The sequence below is a fragment of the Harpia harpyja genome, chromosome 5 (genome assembly GCF_026419915.1).
Source record: "Harpia harpyja isolate bHarHar1 chromosome 5, bHarHar1 primary haplotype, whole genome shotgun sequence".
NCBI lineage: Eukaryota > Metazoa > Chordata > Aves > Accipitriformes > Accipitridae > Harpia > Harpia harpyja.
The window spans coordinates 59,122,936-59,150,792 of record NC_068944.1 but is presented as its reverse complement, the minus strand read 5'-3'; the positions used below and the strand labels follow the sequence as shown (position 1 = coordinate 59,150,792).

Here is a 27,857-nt window from a genome sequence, read left to right as displayed (position 1 = left end):
TGAAACATCATAGGCATCACAGACAGGGAGTACACAATACGATTTACATTTCTGGTAACCCTGAAACTTTAGGAAGCTTGCATTATTCCCTGTCACTGAGCAAAAGATACAAGATCACTTTCAGTTTTCCTCACCACTAGGTTATTTATGATAGAAGCACACACACAGAGAATGTGAATACATAGTGCACAGATCATGAGTTCTGCTGAGTGTTTTAAGACTGGTGGGATGCAGGGAGCAGATGTTTTGTGGATCTCTCTGGGTTCCAGGTAAAAATAAGTAGTTGCCTGGAACACTGGGGAAGTTGTTTGATGGTCCAGGGGATGCCTTTGCATTCCTGTAGCCCCATATATACTGAAATTGCAGTACTTTCAGTGGCTTCAGTGCATCTAAATTTCCCATTCATGCTTTCAGAAAAGATCCCAAATTAAGATGGTAGATTATTGGCAGTCACCAGCATAATATAGCACCCTGGGTCTTCAGCTGACTTTGAGACTTTGTATCAGGTGCTGATGAAAGGCAGAAGGGTAATCTCCAAGGAAGTTGCAACCTACACAGGAAAGATAGACAAATGGTAATAAAAAGGATTTATGATTTATTCATCAGGGAGGACCTAAGATACAGAACCTAAGAGCTGAAGACAAAGCTCATGGCGGTGAATAAAGAGCTTCCCTTTCTGTGATATTTATATAAGGCACTACAGAAAGAAGAAACTTGTGCAGAGACTAGAATGTAATGCAGTTGAGTCTTAATTTCACAACCTTTCTTGGAAAAGTGTTTTCATACACAGAATACCAACAATATACTCATATGTCATAGTGATGAGTGTAAGAAACCAAGCAGAATTAAAAATAGATTAAGTAATACAATGTTATAAACATTATACTACCTCCTATAACACAAATAAAAAGTTATATATAGATTCCAAACTATACTACAGCTTTCCAGGTTCACTGAAAGTTTAAATATAAGCTGGCAGTGCAGTAAAGCAACCAGAAGTATTTAGGCAGTTTAAGATTACATTTTTCAAGAACCATATGTAATGTAGTGAAGAGATATTTCAGTGGAACTAATTTTGAATGTCATGTGTCCATCCTCTAGGAATGAGCCATAAGGTGTCTAAATATTCTTCTACACAGAAGTTGTTCCAAAATTAGTCATTCTGAAATGTGCTCCTCACCAAAAGTATCCTTGCCAAAGAAAATTAATTAGTTCCACACTTTAATATAAAAATATTTTTTTTAAAATCCCCACAGATGTTAATTTGTTTAGGGTAAGATTGCATATGTTGCCTTTTCTACAATTATTCCTTCCCCTTCAGTGTATATTGGGGATGGTTCATGTTTGCAGTCAACTGTATAATCAAATGAATTTAGTTTATAGAATTAAGTGGTTTGGAAAGTTAGATCAAGAAAGAAAAATATGGTTGATGCTGTAATAAAATTTGTAAAGGTTAACATTAAACTGGATAATTCTTTGAACCAGAAATATCACTAATCAGTAGAAAATGAGAACATATTGTTATGATTTACTTGTTATAAGTAGCTTCCTTGTGGGACCATTTAATCACATTTGATATGATTCTCAGCTACGCTGCTTATTGACTTATTAAGCCTTAAGTTTAAAAAACTGAGAGATATCTAATATTCATACAGAAGTAATAGAAATTTACTCAGTTTTGTATGCTTTCATAATAACTGTAATTAATTACATTTGAAATGATAAATTTCATTTATACAGATTTTTGGGTTTTAGTCTAGAAGCAGGGAGGCTTTTAGAGTGATATAAAACTTTGAAAACAAATGGGAAAGATTTCTTGAAGATGCCTTAGTGGAAAGCTCAGATTGAATTATCAGACCACTACAATCAATACTTGGCCTAGGTCAATACAGTGTCTTTGATATGCCAGCTACTTCATGAGGAACTGAAACTCAACCTTCTTGCTCCCATAAATTACCCATGTATTGAATATTATCCTATTAGGTAAACCTAACTGGGGAAGTCTTTTGATATCTTGAAACAAAGATCTCTGTGTTCCCCATATCTTGTCTTGACTGGTGTAGCAAGGACTATTTCTATTCATATTAAAGTACAGTGCTTAATAAAAATACTTTTCCTTTCAGTTTCCCAAGATTCCAGTGGGATGCCATACAGTGTGTTCTTCCACTATCATTATCTGTTATTGCCTATTATGTTTCATGTACTTTAATGCATAACATAACATGGTACAGAGATGCCAAACCACCACTGACACAAGCTTGAATAGCCACAAGTTGGTTGATTTTCAGAGACTATAGTTTCTAAAGAGGTCTAATAGAAGTAATTTGAATACAATACAGTGCTGCCATTTTGTAACTGCAGAGCTGGTTCATACCATAGTTTCTCGGATGGTTCTGCAGACTGCGTCCCTACTGAGGTATATTCATACATTCAGAAACCTCCACAGTGAGTTTCCTCATTTTGCTGATTTGGTCTACACAGAACAGTTCCTCTTATTTATAACATTATGTGTGGCTTTTTTTTTTTTTTTAAATTGTTGTGTTTTATTTCATGAGACTCCTCTTTTTTATTGACTTCCTTCTAAAAGTTTCATTAGGAGATGAGTTTTCCAAAAATCTTCTCAGTCCAATGGAGATTTTACTCTAGAGTTTGATTCCAAATATTGAGTCTGTGAGCTTAGGTCTGAAGTGAAGTAATAAAAAAACTGAGAAGAATGAAAAAATAGATTTAGAAAGAACAATAAAATACCACATAATCTGCTTGATCTTTACCTAAAGTACTCTTTTAAGACCCCCAGTGATGGAGTTTTCATAGTTTTCCCTATCAGTATTTTATTACCTGTACTGTTAGAAAACTTTTCCCCTAATATGTAAAACTTCACTTTCTGCAGCTTCATAGATGTGGAAAATGGATTATTCTCTTTCTCTTTGCAGTTTTATGTCCTTCTAGTCAGTTATTTTCTTGTTAGCCTTCTTATTAAGCTAAACTTTCCTAAGTCTCAATTTTCTAGATTTATGACCACTCTCTGTCTTCCGTACCCTCTCCCAAAATAAGTACATCCTTCTTGAATTGCAACATTCAGAACTCGAAATGAAACTCCTACAGACACTATACTGATGCTGAATGCAGCAGAAAGATTACTTCGTGGTTTTGGGAATAATGTAAGATGTCTGGTCATCTTTTTGTTTATCTGAAGAGGAAAACCTGTTTGTTTGTTTTTTTAATTTTATATTTTTAACTAGCTAAAAGATTCTTCTACATTCATAGCAAACTTTTATTTAACTGAAGGTTGCTACAAAACCAAACTCAACCACCATAAGAACAAGTGTCATCAGTATGTTGGAAGTCATCTGGATTAGAAATCTCAGTATCAGTTAGCTGGGGCAGAATCAGAGTGTTTGGTCACTGTGTGATGAGAATGCAGCTGTGGTTTCACTGGTCACATGCTAAAGAAACAAGTAGTCATTATTTGTATCTGTGAGCCTCCATACATATGAGGATATGTTCACAGTTTATATATCTTATGCAGGCTATAAATTAAAGGCACATAGTCAGTCACCAATTTTTCCTGATGGCAATTTAATTCTGTTTATAAATTATGCTTTATAGCCAGATAGTAAACATATGAAATGCCAGATTCAGGCAGTCAAGGATTCAAGGATTTAATGAAAAGTATCTTTGATGTGTTTGGAACATTTAGTTTGGAAAAAATAACTGAATGTTTCAGTTCAGAAATGCATATATTCATTTCAGCGTGAGGTAGTTTAGGAGGATATATACACTCTGCAAGTCATTGTTTGTTTCTCTGTCAGGAATAGAATTTGGAAAACCACAATATTGTGATTTAGGGTTAAGATATAAAAAATATCTAAGTAAGAAATCAAAATGATGAGTTGCAATCTTACAGAAATCTATGAAACTGCAAAAACAAGTACAGAATAATGAATTGCATAAGTATTATGCAAATAATTACTATCATTAATGTGCAACTGAAAAACTAACAGGCTTATTTTCCTGCTGCCCAAAGGCTAGAAGTCTGGGTATATTGCATTAAAAAAAAAAAAAAAAAAAAGAAAAGAAAAAAACAGAGTTTTTATAGCCAGCTTTCCTCAAAAATGTTTGCTTGGCTATATATACTGTTGCTGGATTACCTTCCTGGTTCCTTTTAGAATTGAAACCCACAAATATTTATGTATATTTCATAACCAATGATTTATTTGCGAAAGCTTCTTATACTACATATCCCAACAGGTCTTTCTGTGAGTCCAGTTTGTGTACCAGTCATTTAAAGCTTTCACTTTAGCTCAACAAGGTTGATTTCATAAATTCACTGAAATTATCAGTATGCATCCTGTACCATCTTAACGTAGGTAATCTGTTACCCAAGATCTGAGGAAGTGTCTTCCTCAAATGGATCACTTCTTGTCTCCTTTGCTGCAATCTATATTGCAATCTTATTAATTCTAATTGAGGATAGATTTGGAAAAGTAGTCATCTTCATTGTCTGTTTGATGCTGTCATGGTTTAACCCCAGCAAGCAGCTAAGCACCACACAGCTGCTCACTTCCCCACACACCCAGTGGGATGAGGGAGAGAATCGGGAAAGAAAAAAGTAAAACTCACGGGTTGAGATAAGAATAGTTTAATAGAACAGAAAGGAAGAAACTAATAATAATAACAATAATAAAATGACAATACTAATAAGAGGATTGGAATATACAAAACAAGTGATGCAGAATGCAATTGCTCACCACTGGCTGACCGATGCCCAGTTAGTTCCTGAGCAGCGATTCCCCCCAGGCCAACTCTCCCAGTTTATATACTGGGCATGACATCACATGGTATGGAATACCCCTTTGGCCAGTTTGGGTCAGCTGCCCTGGCTGTGTCCCCTCCCAACTTCTTGTGCCCCTCCAGCCTTCTTGATGGCTGGGCATGAGAAGCTGAAAAATCCTTGGCTTAGTCTAAACACTACTCAGCAACAACTGAAAACATCAGTGTGTTAGCAACATTCTTCTCATACTCAATCCAAGACATAACACTATACCAGCTACTAGAAGGAATTAACTCTGTCCCAGCTGAAACCAGGACAGATGGTATATCTACAATTTTTTTTCTGGCTGATGTGCACTTTCCTTGACACACTTAAAGCCCAGGTAAGGTTGTTCCAAATCAGGTGCAGATTAGCATGTTAACATTTGAGCATCATTCATTGCCTTTTTGTGCCATCCATGTTCATTTTCCATGATTCTCACTGACTACATACAGTCAGAAATAGTGCAAGGATATATTCTGGTTGGTCTTTACTCCTTGGATCTGTAATACGAGAAAGTTGCATCACTGTAAATTTGTCATTTTATCAATCTTTTCTTACTGACAAATAGTTCATAGAAGATGTTATTTTTTTAAAATAAATGTAATGCTGGCCTTTTCAACACACAAAATCACTTTTCTCAGTGATAAACTCCTTCCTAACCCCCTTCTGCATCTGCAAAAGTCAAAGAAATTCTATGGTATTCTATATATTTCAACTTCTTCCAGCTTATTCCCACTAAGGCAGTTTGTGTATTTATAAAACACAAATTACATCAAATGTCACTTTTATATTTGACTCCCCGAGACAGTTAGTGTGGGGAGGTATGACCCTCAGACAGAAAAACAGAGAAAGAAGAACTGAACTTCCATTGGTTGTTGTGGTATAGTATTACTAGTACATCTTCAGGTATGCAAAGCAAGACAAGACAAAAAAGCTCTTACAAAATATAACTGGTGCATTGTGTTTCTGTTATTCCAAATCATGTGCAATATATGGTAGGAGAAGGAGAACAGTCTATTGTTACTTTAACTTGCATTCTTGTTCTAAGGCACTGGATGAAAACCTAATGTCATCTGGATATCATAGCAGTCCTTAACATATAATTACATGGGACCAACATTGCTTGATCAAAGTAAAAGAAAAAGCTCTTATTTTATTTATAAGCCATCTGCCACAAACCATTATCATTTACTTAGGCCCTAAGTTACAGTTTCCATTTTAATAGTTCTATTAGTGTTTGGGTGGTTTCTGTGAAGATTATTCAATAAACATTGTCCAGAAAAAGCTAGATACTTTTAATGCATAATCCTCTGGAATGTTTATTAAACAATAACACTGAACCTTCTGACAGTTTTATTTCTGAGAATGTTATAACATTATTATGCATCCCACCGGTAATTCTGCATTACTGAAAACTCTTGTGCAATGTAATGAGCTTTACCAAAAGCAGATGCAGCCAAATTAATAAAAAGGACATCAATGAACTATAGAAAGCCATATAGTGGGAGGGGTGGGATGGGGGAAAAAAATGCAGAAGAGAATTCTGTTTCACTTTTGCAACAAAAAGTAACTGAAATAAGAAGAAACGGTAATATAAGGATTTGAAAATCCAAATGTGAAAAGTAGATTAACTGAAAAGAGTATTTCATCATGCATTATATATTTAATGCTTAATGCAGAGTCTCTGGACAAATTGAATTTAACTTAATTACAGGATGAAGGGGTTCTAAAAGACGACTTAAACCCCTAAATGTTCTTGAATTTACTTCTATGAATAGCTTTCTGTGTGTCACATTTTCTGTGAGGCCACCCTGCAAGGATCCTTTTATCACCTGTTAAATAGATGCTATTCCTCTTAACTAACCACAAAGAAAGCTCAGTCTAAGGTTCAGTACACTTAATACATGCCTCCAAAGAAGGGAAGGCTTCAGATAAAACTCAGTGCTTGGCCATAATGAACCTGGTAAATATTGGTTTCCTGCAATAAAAATAATAGGTGAAATCTTGGCCTATTGAAGTCAATGGGAATTTTGCCATTGATTTTAGCAGGGCCAGTACTGCAACCAATAAATCTACTGAGCAAACTAAAAGTGGGTGAGGGAAGGAAGAAAGGCGAATTAATGTAACAGAACCTCTACATTATTTCAGTCCTTGTTCTACCCTCCTTTGCCTGAGTGAATACCTCCTGGTATTCCTGAGATGTGCTCACAGAAACTATTGTGGCAGTGTACTGAACACCAAATATTTACAAAAGCATTTAATGACTAATTCTGAAACAGGAAAATCAGCTTTGTTGTTACAATGAGTCAGTGTCAGATTCAACCAGAGCCTGTTTTAGGGGTGAGTAACCAAGGGCAATTGCCCAAGACTGGATACCATGGGGAGCGTGTTAGACTACAATAATTAAAAGTACAAGTTATCCAATATGTCTCACTCTGTTCCTGTGTTGTTGCTAGTCAAAACCTGCTGTAGCTCCACACAGATGCAATTAGATCTTTCAGATGCAATCCTTTCTGTAATGTAAGTAAAATAATGGGCAAAAAAAATTAGAAATATAAATGTCTTTTTGTATTTTTATATTTATATCCCTATCTGTGTTTCTTTTTATTGATATGTGAAAATATCTAATTTCTGATGTATAACTCAGTGTAGCCACCATATTTTTGTCTGGGTTTTCCCAGACATCCATTACACACATGCACCATGTTGCCCATGTACAGCAAGGTAGTTTCAGAAAGCTTCAGACTAACAAATCAAGCACTGTATAGTCATACACGGATATGCTACAGTCCTATCTGGAAACAAAAGAAATTGGATTTGAGGAAATATATGTGTTGGTACTCCATTACGGGCAGTACCATGACTTGAGAGCCCTGTGTTTCATTAGGAGGTGAAAGCTGTGGGAGAAATTTGAATTTCTTGTTCAGGTGTTCCAGTATCTGACCCAGAATGTGGAGAAGGACAACTATCCAGTTTGTGGGGTTCTTTCACAGGGATTATTTGCAAGCAGGGGATAGTTTGGAAAAAAACAATTACTGGTTAGAAAACAAGAAGCAAAGGATGGCTAAAAATATATTATATGATGTGAAAGAGATATACAGGCAAAATACTTCTGAACATAAAAGCATGGTGTAGAAATGGGATGGATCTGCAAATTCTCCCTTGAAGTAGCTTAATATCTGTAACACTTACCTCACAGTAATAAACTAAAACAGAGCAGTAAACTTACACTGGGAGTGGAAAATGGTGACATCCATTGCAGACATTGTTTTGCAGTACATAGTTTTCCTTGGCTGTTAAATCTCATTTTAATACTTATCAGAGTATTCAATAATAAATTTTCCCCACCACTTAAAACACTGCAGGTTTCCAGCCCAGAGTGGTTACCTGGCAATTCAAGCAAGCATTTTTGTTGTCTGAAACTGTAGGACATCCACTTTGGTTTTGACCATCATGGGTATGAAGTGCTTCTCCAAACTGGAGTAAACAAATAAACAAACCACCACCAACTGTCTTATGCAGAAAATATTTTACATTGTGACAGTGTTCTTTCTCTGTAAAAATGTTTTTATAAACCAGTAGGAGGTGTACATAAATGATCAAATTTGTAATAAATCTTTTGTGAGCTCAGCTAATGTGGCTTATCAGAACATCTAACAGTAGTTATCCCTAAGCACAAGTATGCTTATAGATAAGATGAAAGCAGACCTTCTTATTAATCACACTGTATATCTGACTCCTGCTCCTTTCTTCAGTCTTTAAATCAACTCCATCTGGTTCTTACTGTTCAGTTGTGCAGCTTACCTTTCACAATGAAATATGCTTACTGCTGCAGAAGCAGGTCCAATGTAATTAAAATTATTAGGTAGAACAGTGGTTGCTTAAGTCTGGAATCACCTAACCATAAAAAACATGATCAGCCACAATATGAAACTGAGGACCAAATCTTCACTGGGTGTAAACTGGCTGGACTCCAGCTGATTTCAGTAGAAGGTATTGAAAACAATGTTCTGGGCCACCTTTTTTTATGTTAATACTTTATGGAGCACATCAAGCAAGATGCCAGGACAATGCTTGTATAAGTAAGAAACAATCTCATCATATTGTAGGCTAGTCCTGGGTTTCTCATCTGCTGTGGCAGGGCGAAGACCTAGGTAGCTAGAAGGGAATGACCCTGCCTGTGTTAACCAACACAAACCAAAACAAAAAGTGCCACTCTCTCTGGGGTGCCCTGTTTATTTAGAGGGTGCTAATTCAGATTCAGTTCAACAGACTGCAAACAATATCAAGACAACAAAAGCAATGGAGCAAAGCAGCTTTCTATGTTTTTTGGTCAACTCCTTTCCTTTATTGCCATGACAGTGTCTCCATTCCTTTACAATATTTTGGTCACAGCTAAACTAAGCTGCGTTCATTGCCAAGTTTGTGAAACTCTGTGGGTATCTAACCCAGTAAAAAAATCATATTGCTGAATGACTGTGCGATAGGAACAATCCAGGGGAGGTAGGATATGGTAGGATCTCTTCCAGGAAGGACTCACATGTAAGTTAAAATGTACAAGTAGGACCTGGCGTTTCCCTGTAGTGTGCTTTATTCTTTTAGGGGTTCATTTTGGAGCTGCCATGACATCTCTACCACAAATGCTCACTGCAGCCTTGACACAGATGGAGGCAGGCAGGGCCTGCTCCAGCTCATGACAGCAGGCTGTGATACCTGGAAAAACATTGGGGCTCTGTGTCTGGAAGGGTCTACCCAGATAGTCAGGTCCCTACCCCAACAGTCACAGGCTCAACTGAGACTTGGACTCCCCCCGAAAATGTTGAAATTTTCCCTTTTTGCAAGAATGCCAGCTATGCACCCTTATGTCACCAGAATGCCTAAACAGGTAAAAATACCACAGCTACAACCTTTTCTCTTTTACAGCTTGAGAACTACATTGTGGAAAACATGAAATCGGAGATGGTGCAGCTGCAGCAGAATGCTGTGCAGAACCACACCGCCACCATGCTCGAGATAGGGACCAGCCTCCTCAGCCAGACAGCAGAGCAAACGAGAAAACTCACGGATGTTGAAACCCAGGTATGTTCCCAGAATGGTTTTCTAAAAGCTGTTAATTGCAGAGAACTTTTCGCATCCTCTTTCTTTTCTAATGCATCACCACACAAAACATTTCAACACAGGACTCCAAGAAACATACACACTCTTGTTTCTTGGTACCAACAGTGGTGATGACTGACCCTTGTTATGTGTCTTTCTTTTGATTTCATTTGGTTAGTATGTTTAGCTGTGTGCATGCAAGGCAGGCAGGACTGTCCAGGAAACTAAATCAGCATTTGACTTCAAACAGACCAGCTACCAACTGTGAATGATACAAGTGTCAAGCTAAATAATGAGTTTTAGGCTAAAACAGAGCCTTTGATCTCCATTGTTGTTTGCCTCTTTACTATTACAAGAAAGTTTGTTTATTTTCTGTAATATGTTTCCAGCTATTTGAAACATAGCAAAAAGAGAAGGACAAGCATCAGCTTCTTTATAAAACACTGTGTATTTGTTATTACTGTAAAATTGTTTAACATCACATGAATTTAAAAAGCCATCTCCATATGATTCCTAGCACTGAAATCACTGTTGTGATTGAAGTGACAAGAGTATCACTGTCATAACACAGAGCACAATTTCATACTGGGCTTATTGCAAAGGTACATACTACTTTTTGCCTTTTGAATTCTTTTATCAGTTTAAGATGCCTATTTGTTTTCCTTATTTTTGCTGACTTCCTCCTGATCTTCTAGCATGTGGTGTATTACCAGCTTCACTGCATTCGCTGTTCATTTAGAACAGCGGAATTAAAGTATTGCATTTATTTGGTTTGTTCTAGTAGCATATGTACTTCTTGAAAGACCATATTTTCTGTTCTAATGTCCTCACTCATGTCTATGATACCATTACCAAGTTTTTACATAATCACATTACAGTACACTGAGAAACAACAGTAATTATGAAAGACAGATATACTGTCTTACAAGGGTTCTTTGGACCTTTTTTCTACATCTTGGTTAATAGGTCAACATTCACTTGTAAATGTTGTGATCTCAAATGACCACAGTTTCTAAAACATAGTATATTGACTTAAGAAAATGTTGGGGAAAATCTTTAATTCGGTATCAGCAGACTATCTAAATGGAAACATAAAAGGTGAAGACCTATGGACTGTAGTATCCTATGTTCAGTAAAGAAAAAGGAGGTGTAGGAACTCTTCTTGTATCCCAAAAGACCTACCTAGGTGTAAGTGTTGAGTACTCATTCACGGTTTCCTCCTTTAAGCAGGTAAGCGTCAAAATGTGCATTGCCTCTGTCTCACTTTGAGGAACCACTTTAAAGTAGAGGTATCACTGGTAACTGTGTGAAGGAGCAGATAACTTCCTCCTTCTATACCTATTGCTGAAGAATTTGAGTTGTTCAAGATATCAATGGGAGTGTTTCTTCCTTGTCGCAGTACTTCCTCTGACTTTCAGCTCAGCGGTGGCTTTTCCCACCTCCCCTCTTTCAACAGTATGAGAAAGTTCCTGTAGTCCCTGGTTCTACCCTCAATCAGAAAAGAGTGGTGCAGGCGGCTCAAGAAAGTCAAAAGAGACCGCTCTGGCAGTGATGGAGGTAGCCAGCTGCATGGCAGAGAGATGAAAGTCTGTAGGATACAAGGAGGGGAAAGGGAGGCCAGGAGCCCATGCCTGTAATAAAAAGTACTCATACCAGGGTAAGGAGGAGTCTGAAGGACTGAAGATAGAGCCTCCACCTCCTTAAAATCTTACTGACCTCTCCCAATCCCTGATCCATCCAAAATCCCACTGATACCCTTTAGGCTTTCTTGTCTACCTGAAGCTCTACTGATGTTTTGTAGGCTGCTCCACAGATGTATCCTCTTTGGAAATCTGTTGATGCTTTCCTGTCTTCTTACTCCTTGCCAACCTTTGTAATACACCTTCAATTTCTGCCAGGTGCTTCTGAAACTGTGGTGATGCCTCCTGGCACTTCTGTGTGTATCCATCTTGAAAAACGTAACAGCTGCATACTGATCATTTCCAATTTTTTCAACCTCTGTACCCTTAAAAAGGACAACTCAATTGCTCTGTGAATGCAACAATTTCAAACAAAAATAAGGCACTGGATTGAGTTTGAGAGCCATTCTCTTTGCTTTATGTTCTGTAACAAATTCCCATCAGGCATGCATGAGAAAATGTTACCATGTAATCCTATGACGATACTGATAAATGTCCTTCCAAGAAAGGTCTAATAAGTTCCATTGAAGAGGCATCATTTTCAGTTCCAGAAGTGGTTGCATCTCAGCTGGTGTGTGCACACATATCTACAAAAACCACTCCTTCAGACTCTATGTAATGAACAACGATATCCCAACAAAATCCACTAACATTAATTTCATTCTTAAAAGCATTCTGTTGTTTCCACTTTTGAACTATTTTTTGTTAGAATCTATTCTCTTTCATCTAGTTAAAAGGCTTCTTTCAGTCTGATGTACTTATTAAAATCTTGTGCTATTGATACAGACCACCACTAAAGTGAAAGACAACTTCATAAAGCAATGTTTAGGATCACAGCCTTCATCTCAAAAAACTGTGTAAGAGTGCAAGTAGTGATAACATAAGTGGACACCAGACTTCTGCCAACACTGCAAAAAAAAGAGAACTCAGGGGACAGCTAAAGTAGGAGCTTTACTTACAAAACAGAGGATGCAACACTTTGGCTTCAGTCCAAGTACTCTTGCACTCTTCTGGTTTAAGCATGCTTTGTAGGAATGCATGTTTGAGGCATGCCTCTTGTTCTTTCCACTGAAATGAAGCTTATTTGGCAGTCACCTTTCCTTTTTCTGCCGGCCTAGTATTATTCTACAGTAAACAGGGTGCCAGAATATCAGCTGGTACATATCAATGTAACTTGATTGAGTTCATTTGCACCAGCTGAGCAGCTGAGGTTAAAAAAGGGTTTAGAAACAATTTTTGACAAATCATCAAATCAGAATGAAATGGTTGTATTATGTCGCTATAACAACATAACCAGGACAATATAAACATTAATTAATGTTCTTAATTTATCCTTAAGGTGCTAAATCAAACATCCAGACTTGAAATTCAGCTACTGGAAAATTCACTGTCAACGTACAAGCTAGAAAAACAGCTTCTACAACAGACACATGAAATCCTGAAAATTCATGAGAAAAACAGGTAAGAATGAGCAGTTGGTCTCTTACACTCTTTCTCTGTTCATCACACAGTGGTCTATGCATACTTTGTTCTAAGCAACTGATGAAATGGAAAAAGCAAATACAGTAAGTGAAAAGTATAGGTAATATTTATGAAATGGCTAAAAGAGCTAGGGTGTGACCTTACACTGTGTTAGCTCCTGTAGGATAAATGTAAGTTGATTTTTACCACTTTTCGTGTGCACTGTAAGTTTACATCTCAGTTTGCTTCATGACAGCTTAGTCACATGACCACAGTTCCGGCTACTGAAAAGCATAGGGATAACTTGTATGAGCACTTTCAAGTGGAAAAATATTGATAATAAATTATGAGATTATCAACTACCTTAAAGTGCATAAGAAACAGAAAATCTTCAGCAGTTCATCTTTCTAATTTTAATGGATACAATGATCTAACATGTAGAAGGATCTCTTTCTTTCCCCTTGGACTCAGTTGTATATAGCATACTTGGAACCATGCTCCATTTAAAGAATAAGTGAACAGTAAACATTTGGGTTTTATGCTGAAATTGAAGAAAAATTATTTATTAGCACGTAACTTTTTAAGCAGTGAAGTGACAGTCAAGAAGAAGTTCCAGTGTTGTCCCTTTCTGTGCTACACAGAAGCTCCTCTCTCTGTGAGGGACTCAGTACCTGAAGTCACTGGATTTAGCAATCCAGTCTCTCGGAGAGCATGTGTGGTGGGTTGACCTTGTCCAGCTGCCAGACGCCCACTCAGCTGCTCTCTCGCTCCCCCTCATCGACAGGGCAGAGGGAGAAAATATAAGGAAAGACTGTGGCTGAGATAAAGACAGGGAGATCACTTACCAGTTACTGTCATGGGCAAAAAAAAGCCTCATTTATTGCCAATTAATAACAGTGTAGGGTAGTGAGAAACATAAACAAAACAAAAAAGACTTTTCCCCCCTAACTCCCCTTCTCCCAGGCTCAACTTCACTCCTGACTCTTCTACCTCCCCCCCTCCCTGAGCAGTGCAGGGGGATGAGGAATGGGGGTTGTGGTGTTAGTTCACACCACTTTCCTTCTCCAGTGTGGTTCTTTCCCATGGGCTGCAGTCCTTCAGGATAGGATTGCTCCAACGTGGGCTCTCCATAGGCTACATCTTCCTTCTGGTCATCTCCACCTGCTCCAGCGTGGGGTCCTCCATGGGAAATACCTGCTCCGCCATGGTCTCTCCCACAGGCTGCAGGGGAATCTCTGCTCTGGTGCCTCCTTCCCTCCTTCTTCTCTGTCCTTGGTGTCTACAGCATTGTTTCTCTCACTTTTTTCCCTTACTCCTCACACTGTCATGTGGTGGTTTTACCCTTTCTTAAATACGTTGTCACGGAGGCACCACCACCCTGGCTGACAGGCTCAGCCATGCCCTGCGGTGGGTCTGTTGAGGTTGGTTGGAACCAGCTGGAACCGGCCGTGTCCGGCACGGGGCAGCCCCGGCTTCTCCTCAGAGAGGCCACCCCTGCAGCCCCCACTGCCCGTACCCGGGCATCTGCGCTTAATGCAGTGGGTAAAGCCTTTTCCTTCTTGGCTGCCCTTCTAGAGACCTAAGGCTCATATTCCTGCCTCTGTAACAGCCAGGTTTAAGCAGGGAGGACAGAGAGTGCTTTTACTCTGCAGCTTCACTCTCAGCTCCCTTCTAGAAAGAACAACTGTGAGGTAAGTCTGACTAGCCCTAAGGTTTCTATTTTCTGTATCTACATTTGACATTGGAATAAGGCAAACAGCTTTAAAAGTGAGGTAGTTACTGAAGCATCCTGTACAAGCTTTAGTGGACTGTTTAAACTGAGATCAGACAGTTTGCCAAAAAAGGCAGCATGACTCCGGTGCTGCTGGACAGGAATCAGCAGCTGAGGCAGGAAGAACTTGCCCAGGGTTATACATGAGGAAGACTAACACCACAATAGGCAAGGAGCTACTGCGAAAAGAAGGCAAAAAAACAGATAATGATGAAAACTAGAAAATATTGTTACAGAGAAATGTGTTTGCTAAATGTGACCAGTTGCAAAGCTGGTCAAATAATATACCATTATTGCTACTGGTTATGAAAACCAATTTAATGTATTTAATCTAGCAACTGTTTATAACCAGTAATTCCAGCAGATGTTATTCTGGAGAAATTGGATTACACTGAAACTCTTGAACTCCACAGATTTCCCTTGACCAATTGGAAATATGAATGAATTAGTGTGGGATTAACTTTGACTTCAGCCATCTCAAAATTAAGTTATTCACCTAAACTGTGTGTGTGGGCTCTCCCTGTAGTCCATGGAGAGAGTAGGCATGTGCAGGAGGCAGTTTGTTCTACATATTCTACAAACCTATTTCAATCTGGGATTAACCCAAGCATTAGTTAAGTATATAAATACTTGCATTTTTATCTGCTGCAATCTGGTTAGCAACAAAGTTTTATTGGCTGCTCAAGAGACTGAGTCTTGTGTACTTAATAATCTCAATTTATTTATTTATCTTAGCTATGTGTCAGGGTGTAAAACCTTCATGTCAGTAAACAAGTTTTACTTAAGTTGACCTTTGACTTGGCTGACATTATGATGAAATGATCTGACATGACAAAAGGATCTGCCTTGTTTTTTCAGAAGAAAAGGAGGGGTATGTTAAAAAGCACACTTTATACCCAATTGTTTCTCTCAGAAGTATAGTTGTATGTGGATAAATGAAAAAGCACATGGAGTTTCATCTTCTAATGAAGCAAGAACCTGGCATACACTGTCCAGGTTCTGTTACTCTCTCCTTGGGAGTGATAAAATTAGGGAGAGGGCAATGTTATGATTACACTAAAATATGGATCATCAGCTCCTGTATCATCATCTACTCCTAACAAAGAACTGCATAGTTGTGGCCTTGTAGGTCCTGATCCTGAAATCAATTATGTGTGTGTCAAGTTCACTATGGGACAAATCTTGGTGATCTGAGCAGATACTATGTTTCTTGACATGCCAATGATTTTAGCTTGCTTAACTTTAAACAGTACTTATAGGTTACCGTGAGGCTACATTCAGTACTTATTTGCAGTTAAAATGTCTTCATCCTTCTCCGTATCACTTTCAGATCAATAAAATAGAGAAAATTCCTTTTATCCATGTTGCCTATGCAGACTGAAATCTTTTTTGGAAAGGGCCTTTCTTTTGCAGTAGGTGTACACCACAGTAGGAACCAGTGTAGGAACTATTACAATAGCAAAAATAATCAAAACAGATGGTGTACTGTGGGCAGATAATTTCTTTCTCTGTGCTAAAATTTCCTCTATGTAAAATAAAAATAATGACCTTAATCACTTTCAAAGAATTGTATTTTGGATGAACGTAATGCAAAATCTTATAGTAATAATAACTGATGGTTGATGTACTACAGTAACTTGTATATTATCCTCAAATAAAATGAACACTGCATATCAACAGGGGACCAATGCGTGTTCTTTAGACTAGAAATATATCTATTCTTGGCCTTTCTCTACTTCCTGCCTGTGCTGGGAAGAGTGGCCAATTTTTTCTTTTTATCCCACTGAAGTGAAAGATGTTCCATGGCATAAGTAGAGTCACATTTGCCCCAGAATTGTGTTTCTATAGAGTGCTCTCATGCCATAAATAATTTAGTCTTGTGGGTTCCCACCCACTATAATGTAAATGGTAGTTTCTTCCACTGCCATTTTTCTCTCCCACAAGAGCTTTCTAAAAACTATTTTGGTTTATCCTTGAAAGATTTCCTTGCTCAACTGCCTTTATGAGCCCCCTTTTTTTCTCCAGAGTGTACCAGCTTCATTTAACTTATTGTGTGCCATTTGTTTCAATATGCAAGTGTGAAAATAACTTTTTATTTACTCAAATGAAATGAATGAGGAAAAATATAATGGAATTCTGGATCTTCCAGCAATAAACAGTGGAAGTGAAATTTAAACATAAAATCCTACTTGAATTTGCAGACAATCAAACTACATTAACACATTCAATACAAGAATTGTTGCATCCTATGAAAAGCGAGGGCTCAAGAATGATTCTTGAATTTCCATCTGTCTGTGTGAAAGATGAGGAAACACAATATGTCTAATGAGTTTTATTTGCAGGTCTCGTACATACTAAAAAGATAAATCCAGATTTTTCATTTCACTTTTGTGATTTCAATGGAATTATCTTTTCACTGGTATAAAAAATAAGCTTAGTGATGCTAAGGGACCAGTTACTTTACTGGCCTTAAGAAATATGGGGACATATTTTTATATTTCCTTAAACTGATCAGACAATATCAGACCACCAAAGTATGAGTGGTCAGCAGCTAACAATATAAGGAAAATTTCACTCACGTAAAGCCAAGTACAAAGAAGCTGTCTCAATGAGAAAATGCCATTCTTGCACTCTAAAGTAAGCATTTAAATCCTCTACCTGTTTGTCTTCCCGTACATACATAATACAAGAAAACCACACGTATACAGCTGAAGAATTTTTTGCTAGTGTGATGCTACTTGTCTTTATTTATTGAATAGCTCAACAAAGTAAATGTTTTTATCTGTTTTTTTAATAAATCCAGATTTTTTAAAAGATTATTTTAATACAAAAGATGTCCATCTCTAAGATCTGGTCTATATCCTGTTCTCACGTGTCTAAACTGAGGCCTCTGAAAACAAAGATAAAAAATCCTCTTAAACTGCTGTGGTCTGGAATGGATTAGTGAATAAACTACCTACCTTATAAGGCAGATTGTCTAAACCAGACTTTCCTTCCTCCCCAGAGAGCTACCAGAGTGCTTTCTATATGTTCTACTTCATCACCTTTCAAAATGACAACAGCTTTCACTGGAAGGCGTTCTTTGACTTCCGTATGGGTCTTCTACCCTCTCCAGTGTTATCAGAGGGCTTTTTCTGAATCAGCTGGACACAGCACAGTTGCACCAAGGCATCCCACTGGCTTATATCCTGACAAAGTTAACAAATAATTTGTCTGGTTGAAAACAGATTCTTAGCCTCGCCAAGATCCGTAGGTTAGATATTGAGACATGGTTAACCTTTAGGAAAATTAAGTTTGTCTGTGTTTGGGGTGTGTGTGTTTGTTTTTAATTTAATTGACTTCTAGATAATGACTCCAAAGAGTCATTGTCCAATGGATAATACTGGTGTTTATCCATGTTAACAATTATAAATAATACACATACATATGTGTATGTGTATGATTATATATATATGTATACATATGATGCTTCTAGTGAATGGTGATTTATTTTTATTGTGAGTATTGTAGTTCCCATGACTGCTTCATCTGTCTGGGTCAGTAATGTTTTCAAACATACAGGAATTTCAAACATATAGGAAATGTATAGGAATTTCAAATGTATAGGAAATGTATACGGTAAACTTACTGTAAAAAAGCCAGTCAATACATCATGCCCATAACGTTTTACTGGAAAGTGTTATAAAAGAATGTTATATAACAATTTCAGTCAACCTTTACAGATTGTTGGACTAATTGGTATAGAAACAGCCGCCTTTTTGTTTTCTTTAATATTTTATGTCAGCAATAGTTATTAATGAAACCTAATACAAATACTGTCATTTTAACTCTGTCTTCACAATGCCTCTTTAAAAAATTGAGAAAATATCTTTACCAAGCACTCAGCAAAATTATTTCTTCATGGTACTTGTCTGTTAGAAATTGTCCGATGTCACAAGGAAAAAAGAGAGAACAGAGTGGTCTCACAACTGTTAAAAAAAAAAATCTAAATATCTTTGTAACGGGTTTCAACCTGTTTCAAGATTTTTTGATGGGGTTCCTAGCAATTATTTTTTTTAAAATTTAAATGAGCTATAATAAATATGAATGTAACAATACAAATGAAAAATTCTGGCCTCGTTGGTGTCAAAGGCCTTAAGAGCAGCTTTTCTCATGCTGTTTAAGGATTTCTTCCTTTTGGAACCGGCCAGTACAGAAATCCCCAGTCTATGTGAAGTTTTTGCTTTTGTTCATTTGGAGCTTTGACCAAAGGTTTCTCACTGCTTCTTAGTAAAACACAATGAATGTTTTGGATTTCTCTCAGGAATACAGGGAGTGGTCCTATCCTCAGGACTTTATTCTTATCTGTTGTAGATTTATGGATATAGAAAGATCATTGCATAAATGCATATGCATTCCTTAAAATAGCTTAGTTTTGCAGTTTATAATAACAGGACTTTTAATCTACATAGAAAACTGTAAAAGAACCATGTGCTGTGACACTCCGATCTTTCCACCACATGTTGTTGACACACCATTCATAAATATTAGGATGTATTATTACTAAAGCCGTAAAACATATGCTTGCTGTCTGTCTCTGTAGGCACCAAACTGGGAAGCTCTAAACATTGTCAGCTTCTTCCTTCTTTCTTGACATGGCCAGTGTTGCTACAAATAAGACTGTCATCACCATGGGTTCATTTGCTACGGTCTTAGGAGGGCTACAGTGGGAAAAAAATAATGCAATGCAGAAATTGTGGCTGTCAAAGGCTCTTTCTTTTACATGGAATCATTGAGATATGGAAATCATTTCGATGTGGACATACAGATAGGATGTTGTGGAATTAGAGAAATGACATGTACTGTACTTGGATATCAACAAAGATAAAGGGAACTTTTTTTGTCTCTACTTACTATTTAACTATAAAGCAATATTCTAGCTTCAAGAACGGCATCTTCTCTTACATTGACAATACACAACATTTTCGATGACTGTATGTCAGACTGGGATGTAGCCACACCTAGCACCCATTCGATCACAGACTGTGCCCAGGGCCCACCTTGTTCCTATCCAAAGTGCATTGATATAAGTTATAGTCTATCAGAAAAGTTAAAATTTAGAATCAAAATGAGCATTTCAATAATTTCTGTGAAAATACGGACAGAACTGGTAAAATTCACATAGAATATTTTTTTTTATTTTTTTGAACAGTATTTTATGACCAAAACCGGTTCCATCAGAACATTTTCAACCACTTCTGCCTAACAAAACTAATTAGTCTGATCTTCTGCATAACAAAGCTCAAAGACTTCCACACAAATATTTGCAAAAAAATCCATGTGAGTCTAGAGTATAAAGGCATTGTATTTAATGTTAGAGGTCAAGTGATGAAAAAAATCAGCTGCACGTCTGATAAAGTGTTAAAATAATTTATTGTCATTGGCTTCAAAATCCATACTTTGTTTCAGATTGAAACTTCCTATCATCCGATTCCAGTCCACTGAATCTTGTTATGCTTTTGTTACTAATTAATGAGCCTTTTAGAATGACATATCATGTTCCCCTTGGTGTTTGGGACCCCATGAAAAAGTGTTTTCCCTTCCCATCTTCCCCCCCCCCCCCCTTTACCCAGATACTTCTAGTTTTCACAGAACTAGATATGTTGATGTTACAAAGTATATTTTCTTCAGTATCTTTGTAAGTCCACATTTATAACATTTCAGAAAAAGGGATTTGCTGTTTGGTTTCTTTTATTTAAAAAAAAAAAAAGTTTTATATTACTCTAGCTTGTACAGCAAATCCAGGGACTGAATTTAATCTTTGCATTGTTATCATTTGTAACAGCTCACATTAAGGCTCCGTGATATCTAGTGGAAACAACTCCATATGGATTTTATTACATTCTTCAGTTAGGTTAAATGACCTGAAATTATGCAGGCATTTTGCCACTGATCTATTATCCAGAAGTAAAAACAAAGGTGGGGGGAGAGTGCAAATAAATAAAACCTAAGACTGACTTGAACAGGAAGCAGTTTGTTGGCAAGTGTGTAATGACCAGTTGGTTTACAGGCATAAGAAACACCTCTTTTGGCGTATACAGTAGAATTACTGAATAGAAAGTATCAGAGGGATTGAATTAATTTCTTTATCTAATATTAATAAATTCTTTCTGCTAAACTCCCACCCCAGCACCAAAGCACTGGCCTGAAAAAACTTCTTGTTCACTGTTGACAGATACTAGCTGTCCTTTATGTCTACAGCTCCTCTATTCTTCCAGATATAATCTGATATGCCTTTTGTCTTTGTAAATTGTACACTTCCAACTCAGGACAGAGAGGGGTACTAGAAAAAGAATATTAATCAAACAAAAGTGTTCCCATACATGTGTAAAATTATTTATGAAAATTGATGTAAGCAGGCTGCATGGTATGATGTCCAACAGTTTTCTTTATGAGGAGCCTTTTGTGGAACAAGAAAAGGCCAGGGGGGAAATACATATGTGGACTCAAGGAAAACAAGGGAATCCTACCTTAAAATGCAAACTTCTGATTTATCTTTTGGGGAAACAGTATTATTCTTAATGTGAAAACAGATACCACTGATCTGGTGCACAATTCCTTTCCCAGCTTTCCCTTTTCAGTGCCCTGCTCTTCTCCGTCCTTTGCCTAACTTAGGCTTTTCTGACTGAACTTCTATATACAAATGTGTTACTGGCCCTATGCTCGTGCACTTGGATGGTTGTAACAACTAGATATGCAGTTCCGTCCACTTTACTCTAAGCACTACAGCATGCAAACATCACAAAATGGAACCTTAGAGATCAGTTATATTTGGCTACTTGATAATCAGTGGGTTGAATTAGTAGATGTGGTATTTTTAGAATAAATCATTTATGTACTGAACACTATGGTGAAAAAGAAAATAGTTCTGTTTTCTGTATTAATAAATATGTTGGAATGAAGTAGTATCTACTAACTGTTTTATTTCATTTTAGTTTACTTGAGCACAGAATTCTAGAAATGGAAGAAAGGCATAAAGAGGAGCTGGACACTTTGAAGGAGGAAAAAGAGAACCTACAAAGCTTGGTCACACGACAAAGCTACATAATCCAGGAACTAGAGAAGCAGTTAAACAAGGCAACAAGCAATAACAGTGTCCTGCAGAAACAGCAGCTTGAACTGATGGATACAGTTCACGCTCTGATCACCCTCTGTTCCAAGGAAGGAGGTAAGAAAGCAGCATTATAAAACATTAGAAGTACTAGGAAATTTATTCTGAAGTAAGTCCTGAATTTTTGGAAAGGCAGAACTTAATAAGCTTATTCCAAGAAAGAAAAAGGCATTATAATTGAGGACAAAAGAGCTGATGAGAACCCACAAATCAAATAAGGTTCGGACAATGCTGAGGCCAATCCTTGTACTAACAACGGCCATATTTGATTTTCTGAATTCAATATCATTGAGTTGTTATACCTTGACCGTAGCTGATGTAGGCCATAATTCCATTGACTTCATGTTAGCAATACTGATTTGCTCCTCTGAGCATGTCTCCTTCTGCTGGGATTAATCCAACCAGCTGTGGATGTTAACTTTATAGAAGCCTATATCTAATTTAGTCTAGACTTCCTTTACAATCATTGGAGAGAACAGGGTACTAAACGAAGGAAAGTAACCCAGAACTTTATACATATATATGGGTTATAACATTGATGAACTTGGATGTAGGCACTTATGGTGCTGTAGACAACCAAAAGAAGAATCTCTTCTCTTGAATAAGATTTTATTTATAATAAGGGACCATTTTTCTTCCTTCTGCCTTGCTGGATTTTGTTTATTTCTGGGTGCATTAGAGATACTACAAGCACAAAAGATGGAAATAACATCCTTTGAAAGAAGGGATTGACAAAGACTCTAGGACAATTCTCCTCAAGTCTGTCTGTCTTAGTAAACAGATTTCTTACAGAGACTGAGTAAGAAATTCAGGTAGAATTTCAATTTTCAAATGTTACAGACACTGCAGAATGTCTCTGGAAAGAAATTCCTTTCATCAGAACTAAAGGGAGATGGGTGAATGGAGACCACTTTAAAGGACAGAAATGGGACACTGGAAAGAACAAATCGGTAACTACTAAACCCAAGGCAAAGTCATATAGAAGAGAGGGAAGAAGAAACGTAAGGGAGAATATAAAAGAAAAGGCATGTGCTAAGAAAAACAGCTAAAAGATTAACAGCTGTGCCTGGTATAGCATGCAGAGGGTTAAAAATACTGGGAGAAAGAAAGTTGAGGAAATAAAATAATATCCATCTGGGAAGAAGCCATTAAAACTCTTCTGAGAAAGGGTACGGGGTAAACTTAGAGACAAACTGTACCTGTGCGAGTTGTGCTAGTCATTCAGTGAGTGTGGAAAGAGGTCTATGTGAGGTTAAGTACCAGCAGTCAGAAAAGCCCAGCATATTTGCTCATTGCAATTCTAGAGCTCTAAGTGCCACAAATTATCTAAAAACCAAAAAGCAAAAAACCAAACAAAAACCCCAAACAACAACCGTGTCCCCCCAGTAAAAACCTCATCACCTGTATCGTTATTCAATACTCTGTTTAAGAGGCAGAAGACATATTAGATCATTCAAACTATTCAGCTCAAGGCAGTGTGAGTTTGCTCTCTACTATATATTCCCATGCAACTTGTGTGGCTTAAATCTAAACTGCTCCAGTGACAAGGATTAGATCTCTTCCTTTGGAAGTGTTGCATGTTTGGGCCTGTGTTGATAGACATTTTTTTTAAAAAACTTTTTTTCCCCCTCATGTTCATTCTAAACGTTCCCTTCTGCTTACTCTCTTATATAGTTCCCCAGCATTTTGAATTAAATAACATCCGTCATAGTAGGCTGTTCTCATATCAGTAGAGAAACACTGTGATGCAATGCAAATCCTTTATTATGTTTTCTGGTCTTTTGGCAAAGAAACCTGGCAAAGCTGTGTTCAGAGTGTTCTAATAGAGCTCCAGAGTACTTTAAAATTAATATCAAAATGAAAGATATATTATTCTCATGCAGAGATATACTGCAAGTTTTTTTTAAGGTTAGAAAGATTTTCTAACAATTTTGAATTTGAGTCAAAGAAAAAAAAAAAACCACAAACTAACCAACATTTTTCCTAAACTTAGTGTCCTCAGCTGCTTCTTATAAAAACTTTGAGTGAGGATTACAGAAGTGGATATTTCAAATTGGGCTCCTGGGTACAAATTCAGGTGCCTGAAAACGTGAATTTTCAGCAGTTCCTTTACTTCTGAGGAACTGTGGAAATAAAAGATGCCCAGCACAGTGAAATCATAAATATAATTTTCATAGCCTAACTCAAACCCTTGATTTTGAACTTCATTACCTTTTGTGTATTAACATGTTCAGAATTTTCCTTGGATACCTTTGTTATTTAAAGAGAATAATTTAAAGAGAAATAATTGGCGAAATGTTTCCACTTACTGTCTGTTTAAGTCTAGCTGACCAACATTTTTGGTAAGTACATTCACAGCTGAAAAAGGAGCCAGACAGTTTAAGTTAAAATAATATTATCCTGGAGCACAAGACCACTCTAATGAAGGCTGAATACTAAAGCATTTGGTTGTACCAAAAATTAATACCAGCTTCAGTCTGTGCAAATATATGTTGAAGATGGAAAAGTATGCATGCTGGGAAGTACCACTGGAGCTACTCTGAATTCACACAAAAATATGAAGTTTAGATAGTCTTACACAAGTCTTTCTGTGCACTAATATTCAAAACATAAAATGTACTGTGAGAACTGGTGTTTATTGGGAGATAGAGAATAACAAAATGTGATACATAAATCAGTGACACTCCTTCTGTCTTATACTTTGGTAAATCTCAGTCATCTAATTTCATAAGGGATATAACAGAAATGGAAATGGTCCAGGAAAGAATAGGACAATGGAAATAATTAGAGACATGGAACGATTTCCATATGAGGAGAGAGAGCTGTAATATACAGAACTATTAGATGGGAAAGAAGGTATGTGGTATGCTTTATGGAAGTATACAAAATAACTAATGGTAGGGAGAAAAGGAACAGCCAGTAATATTGTGAGATGTTTTCTGTTGATAAAAGAGAGTATTTGATTAAGTTAAGGTTGCTAGATATCATTGAGATTGATAATGATCTTTGAATTTTGAATTTGAAATTATTTTGATTTTGAATAGCAAAATTTTGAATAGGATGGGTCCCCTTAAAAACTTCAGGCTTTCAACTAGGGACACTCATTATTGAAAGGAAGCACAACCTAAGCAAGGCATCAAATCTAGAAGGACAGATTGTCAAAGATGAGTAACTTCCTAAGGATGAACACAGAAGTTGAGAGGAATTGCAAAGTATGTCTAAATCCTGTGGTTATTTTGAGAATAGTTTTAAGTACCTTTGTTGGTTTTTCAACCATAAATTAAAAATGTAAGTCCATATATTTTATATTATATGTATGCGTATATATTTTAAAAACTATTATCTGTATCAAGAAACCTAAAAATCTGCCCCAGGATACGTCACAGACAGGAAAATTATCTTCTTCCTTGAATAAGTCACAGTATTCAGGATTTTCCAATTTGTGAAACTGAAATTAGTATTTTATAACTATTTTTTATAAAATAATAATACTACAGCTAAACAACTTCATTTGAAACCAAGCTGGTGATAACCATTGCTTTTTGATTACAAAACATGAGATAAATTTCCTCCAGTAATGCCATAATCATATCAGAAAATTTATTTTTAGTTTAATTTAAATAAGTCGGGAAACTTTCAGAAGTTTGCCTGCTAGGAGCCTGTGAATAATATAGCTGAATAGTGTAGAGATAGAGGGCTGAACAGAAACTGCTTTTGTTTGGTTTTACACTCTGAGAAGCTTAGCTAACATAGTCCCTAGTACTAGATGATAACCCTAAAAAATCTGCTTTGGTACTTCCACCCTGGCTAGACAAACTTTAGGAGGATTTCTGAAGGATATAAAGGCAAATGAGGAAGAGAGAAAATGGTAAAAGCCACACAAAGGATAAATCTTTAAAATATAGATGGACCTAAATACAAAATCCAGATCCCACTTTCAGTGTCAGTTTTGGTACAGACCAGTTTTGGGATGGGGGCCACCTGTAAAACTTGGAATTGTTTGTGAGTTTGGCTTCCAAAATACCACCCACCTCTGTCCCAGTGTGAGCAATTCCAGGATTTCAGTTGCATGTAATCCTTAAAATAGACTCTCTAATAGGCCACAAAGCCTACGGAGAGTCAAATATATGCAGGATACCGTGGGGAGTCACATGTCTCCATTTTGGCCTGTGCCTATGGCTAAATAGATTTGTCACATTGTCTAAATATTTTTTAGGCAGGGGCAACAACATGGGCAGCGGCTGCCAATAAATTTCTATGACAGAATTTCTAAAAAAGCAGCACTTTCAGACACTAGTCTTCTAAATGAAATGATTGTTCAGTACAGTGAAAATTTAAAGTAACTTTTAATGATTAAGTAATCTCCAAATTCAAATATAGATAAATGCTTGAAACTTTTACTTTTCCCCAACAAAAGATGGAGACATAGAAACATTGAGGTGAAGACTTAATTAATCACCATAGAGATATTGCATGACTATCTCCAAGACTGTAGAAGTCCTTCACCTGGAGCAGGTAAGAGTTGGATAGGGATCACATTGTTCTTTGCAAAGGTCATCAAAGATTTTGTGATTATTGTTTTCTTTAAAGTGTTCATTCCTCATACTACTTTGAGTATTATTTGTCTGAGGATGGATAAAGCATTTTGGCACATTGCTGTCACTGACAAACAATAAATCTGTAACACAGTAAAGAGTTTAAATGACAGACTGTCTAAGCTTCCACATCAGAAAAATTACTTATGAAAAGGATATGCAGTGCTAAGTAGAGAGTCACGCAAATATTACTCAAAAAAAAACCCCAAACCCAACCCAAAACCAAAACAAAACAAGGAATACACTACAAATTATGTTAAGCAATAGATAATATCACCATCAAAGAAGTGTATATAAGTTCAAACCAAGTAATTCAGAAATTGTATTGGTCCAGTGGGAAATTATGTTTAAAGCCAAACACCACAGAACATGTCCAGTCAAAAGTCACATATATTTTCAAATACATTGCCTTTTTATTCCAGTATAAGAAAATAGATCTAGACTGTCTATTGTGCTAACATTAATTTGCATAACTTAGGATAGCTGCCCAAGTACTCCTACCCACAGGATAAGGGAATGTAAAAATTCAATGGGAAAGTATATTTAACCATAAACTTATTTTCTTTTTCCTGTTTTTTATGTTGTCTGTCAGACTGCATAATAATATACCTTGTTAAAATATTTGGTCTAAACTTAGATACTTCAGAGAACTAATGGAACAGTAGAGAAAGTTTTGTCATGGATCTGGTTTTGTGACCTCCTAGTAGGAGACAAATGAAGCATTAGCCTCCTCTTGAATGCTGACAAGAAGCTAAGCTTAATTCTCAAAATAATACACATATATGCTAGGAATTTACCTCCCCAGAAGTGCCTATTGAGTTCATGAAGTAAATAACGTCGTTAGTGGGTCTGGCATTTCTGAAAAGGTACCAATCTCCTGGTTTATGGGTAGTTTTCACGTTTTAGAAAATTATGCAGGAAAAGTATGTATGTCCAAAAATTTATTTGAATGGAATTTATGCTTTAAAAAGGCATAGCAATTAATTTATTCAAAATATTAAATGGTAAGTAGTCCATTCCACTTCTTAAACCACAGTTGTTATGATGTTAAATTTATGCTGAAGTTAGGAGAGTGAGAATAGAATGAGAACTTCAAAGAAATGACCCAAAGGTTACAGGCACAGGGGAAACTCCATTGACATAAGCAGAATTACCTCAGCAGTGATGCTGGTCTACTTCATTAGAAAGACTTCAAAGACACCTTATATAATACAAGCTAGTATTAAAAAAAAAAAAAAACCCAAACCCCAAAACCTCCCACTGGAAATCCCAGGATAGAATAACAGAT

General features: G+C 36.8%; 1 protein-coding gene across 1 annotated transcript in view; it reads left to right on the top strand.

Moving 5' to 3' along the window:
- The window catches only part of ANGPT1 (angiopoietin 1), a 166,654-nt gene that overhangs the window by 67,586 nt on the left and 71,211 nt on the right, over nt 1-27,857 (top strand). Inside the window, exons 2-4 of the mRNA XM_052788440.1 lie at nt 9,740-9,895; nt 12,932-13,053; nt 21,799-22,031. Of these exons, the coding sequence (XP_052644400.1) occupies nt 9,740-9,895; nt 12,932-13,053; nt 21,799-22,031 (511 nt within the window). The remainder of the gene's footprint in view (nt 1-9,739; nt 9,896-12,931; nt 13,054-21,798; nt 22,032-27,857) is intronic.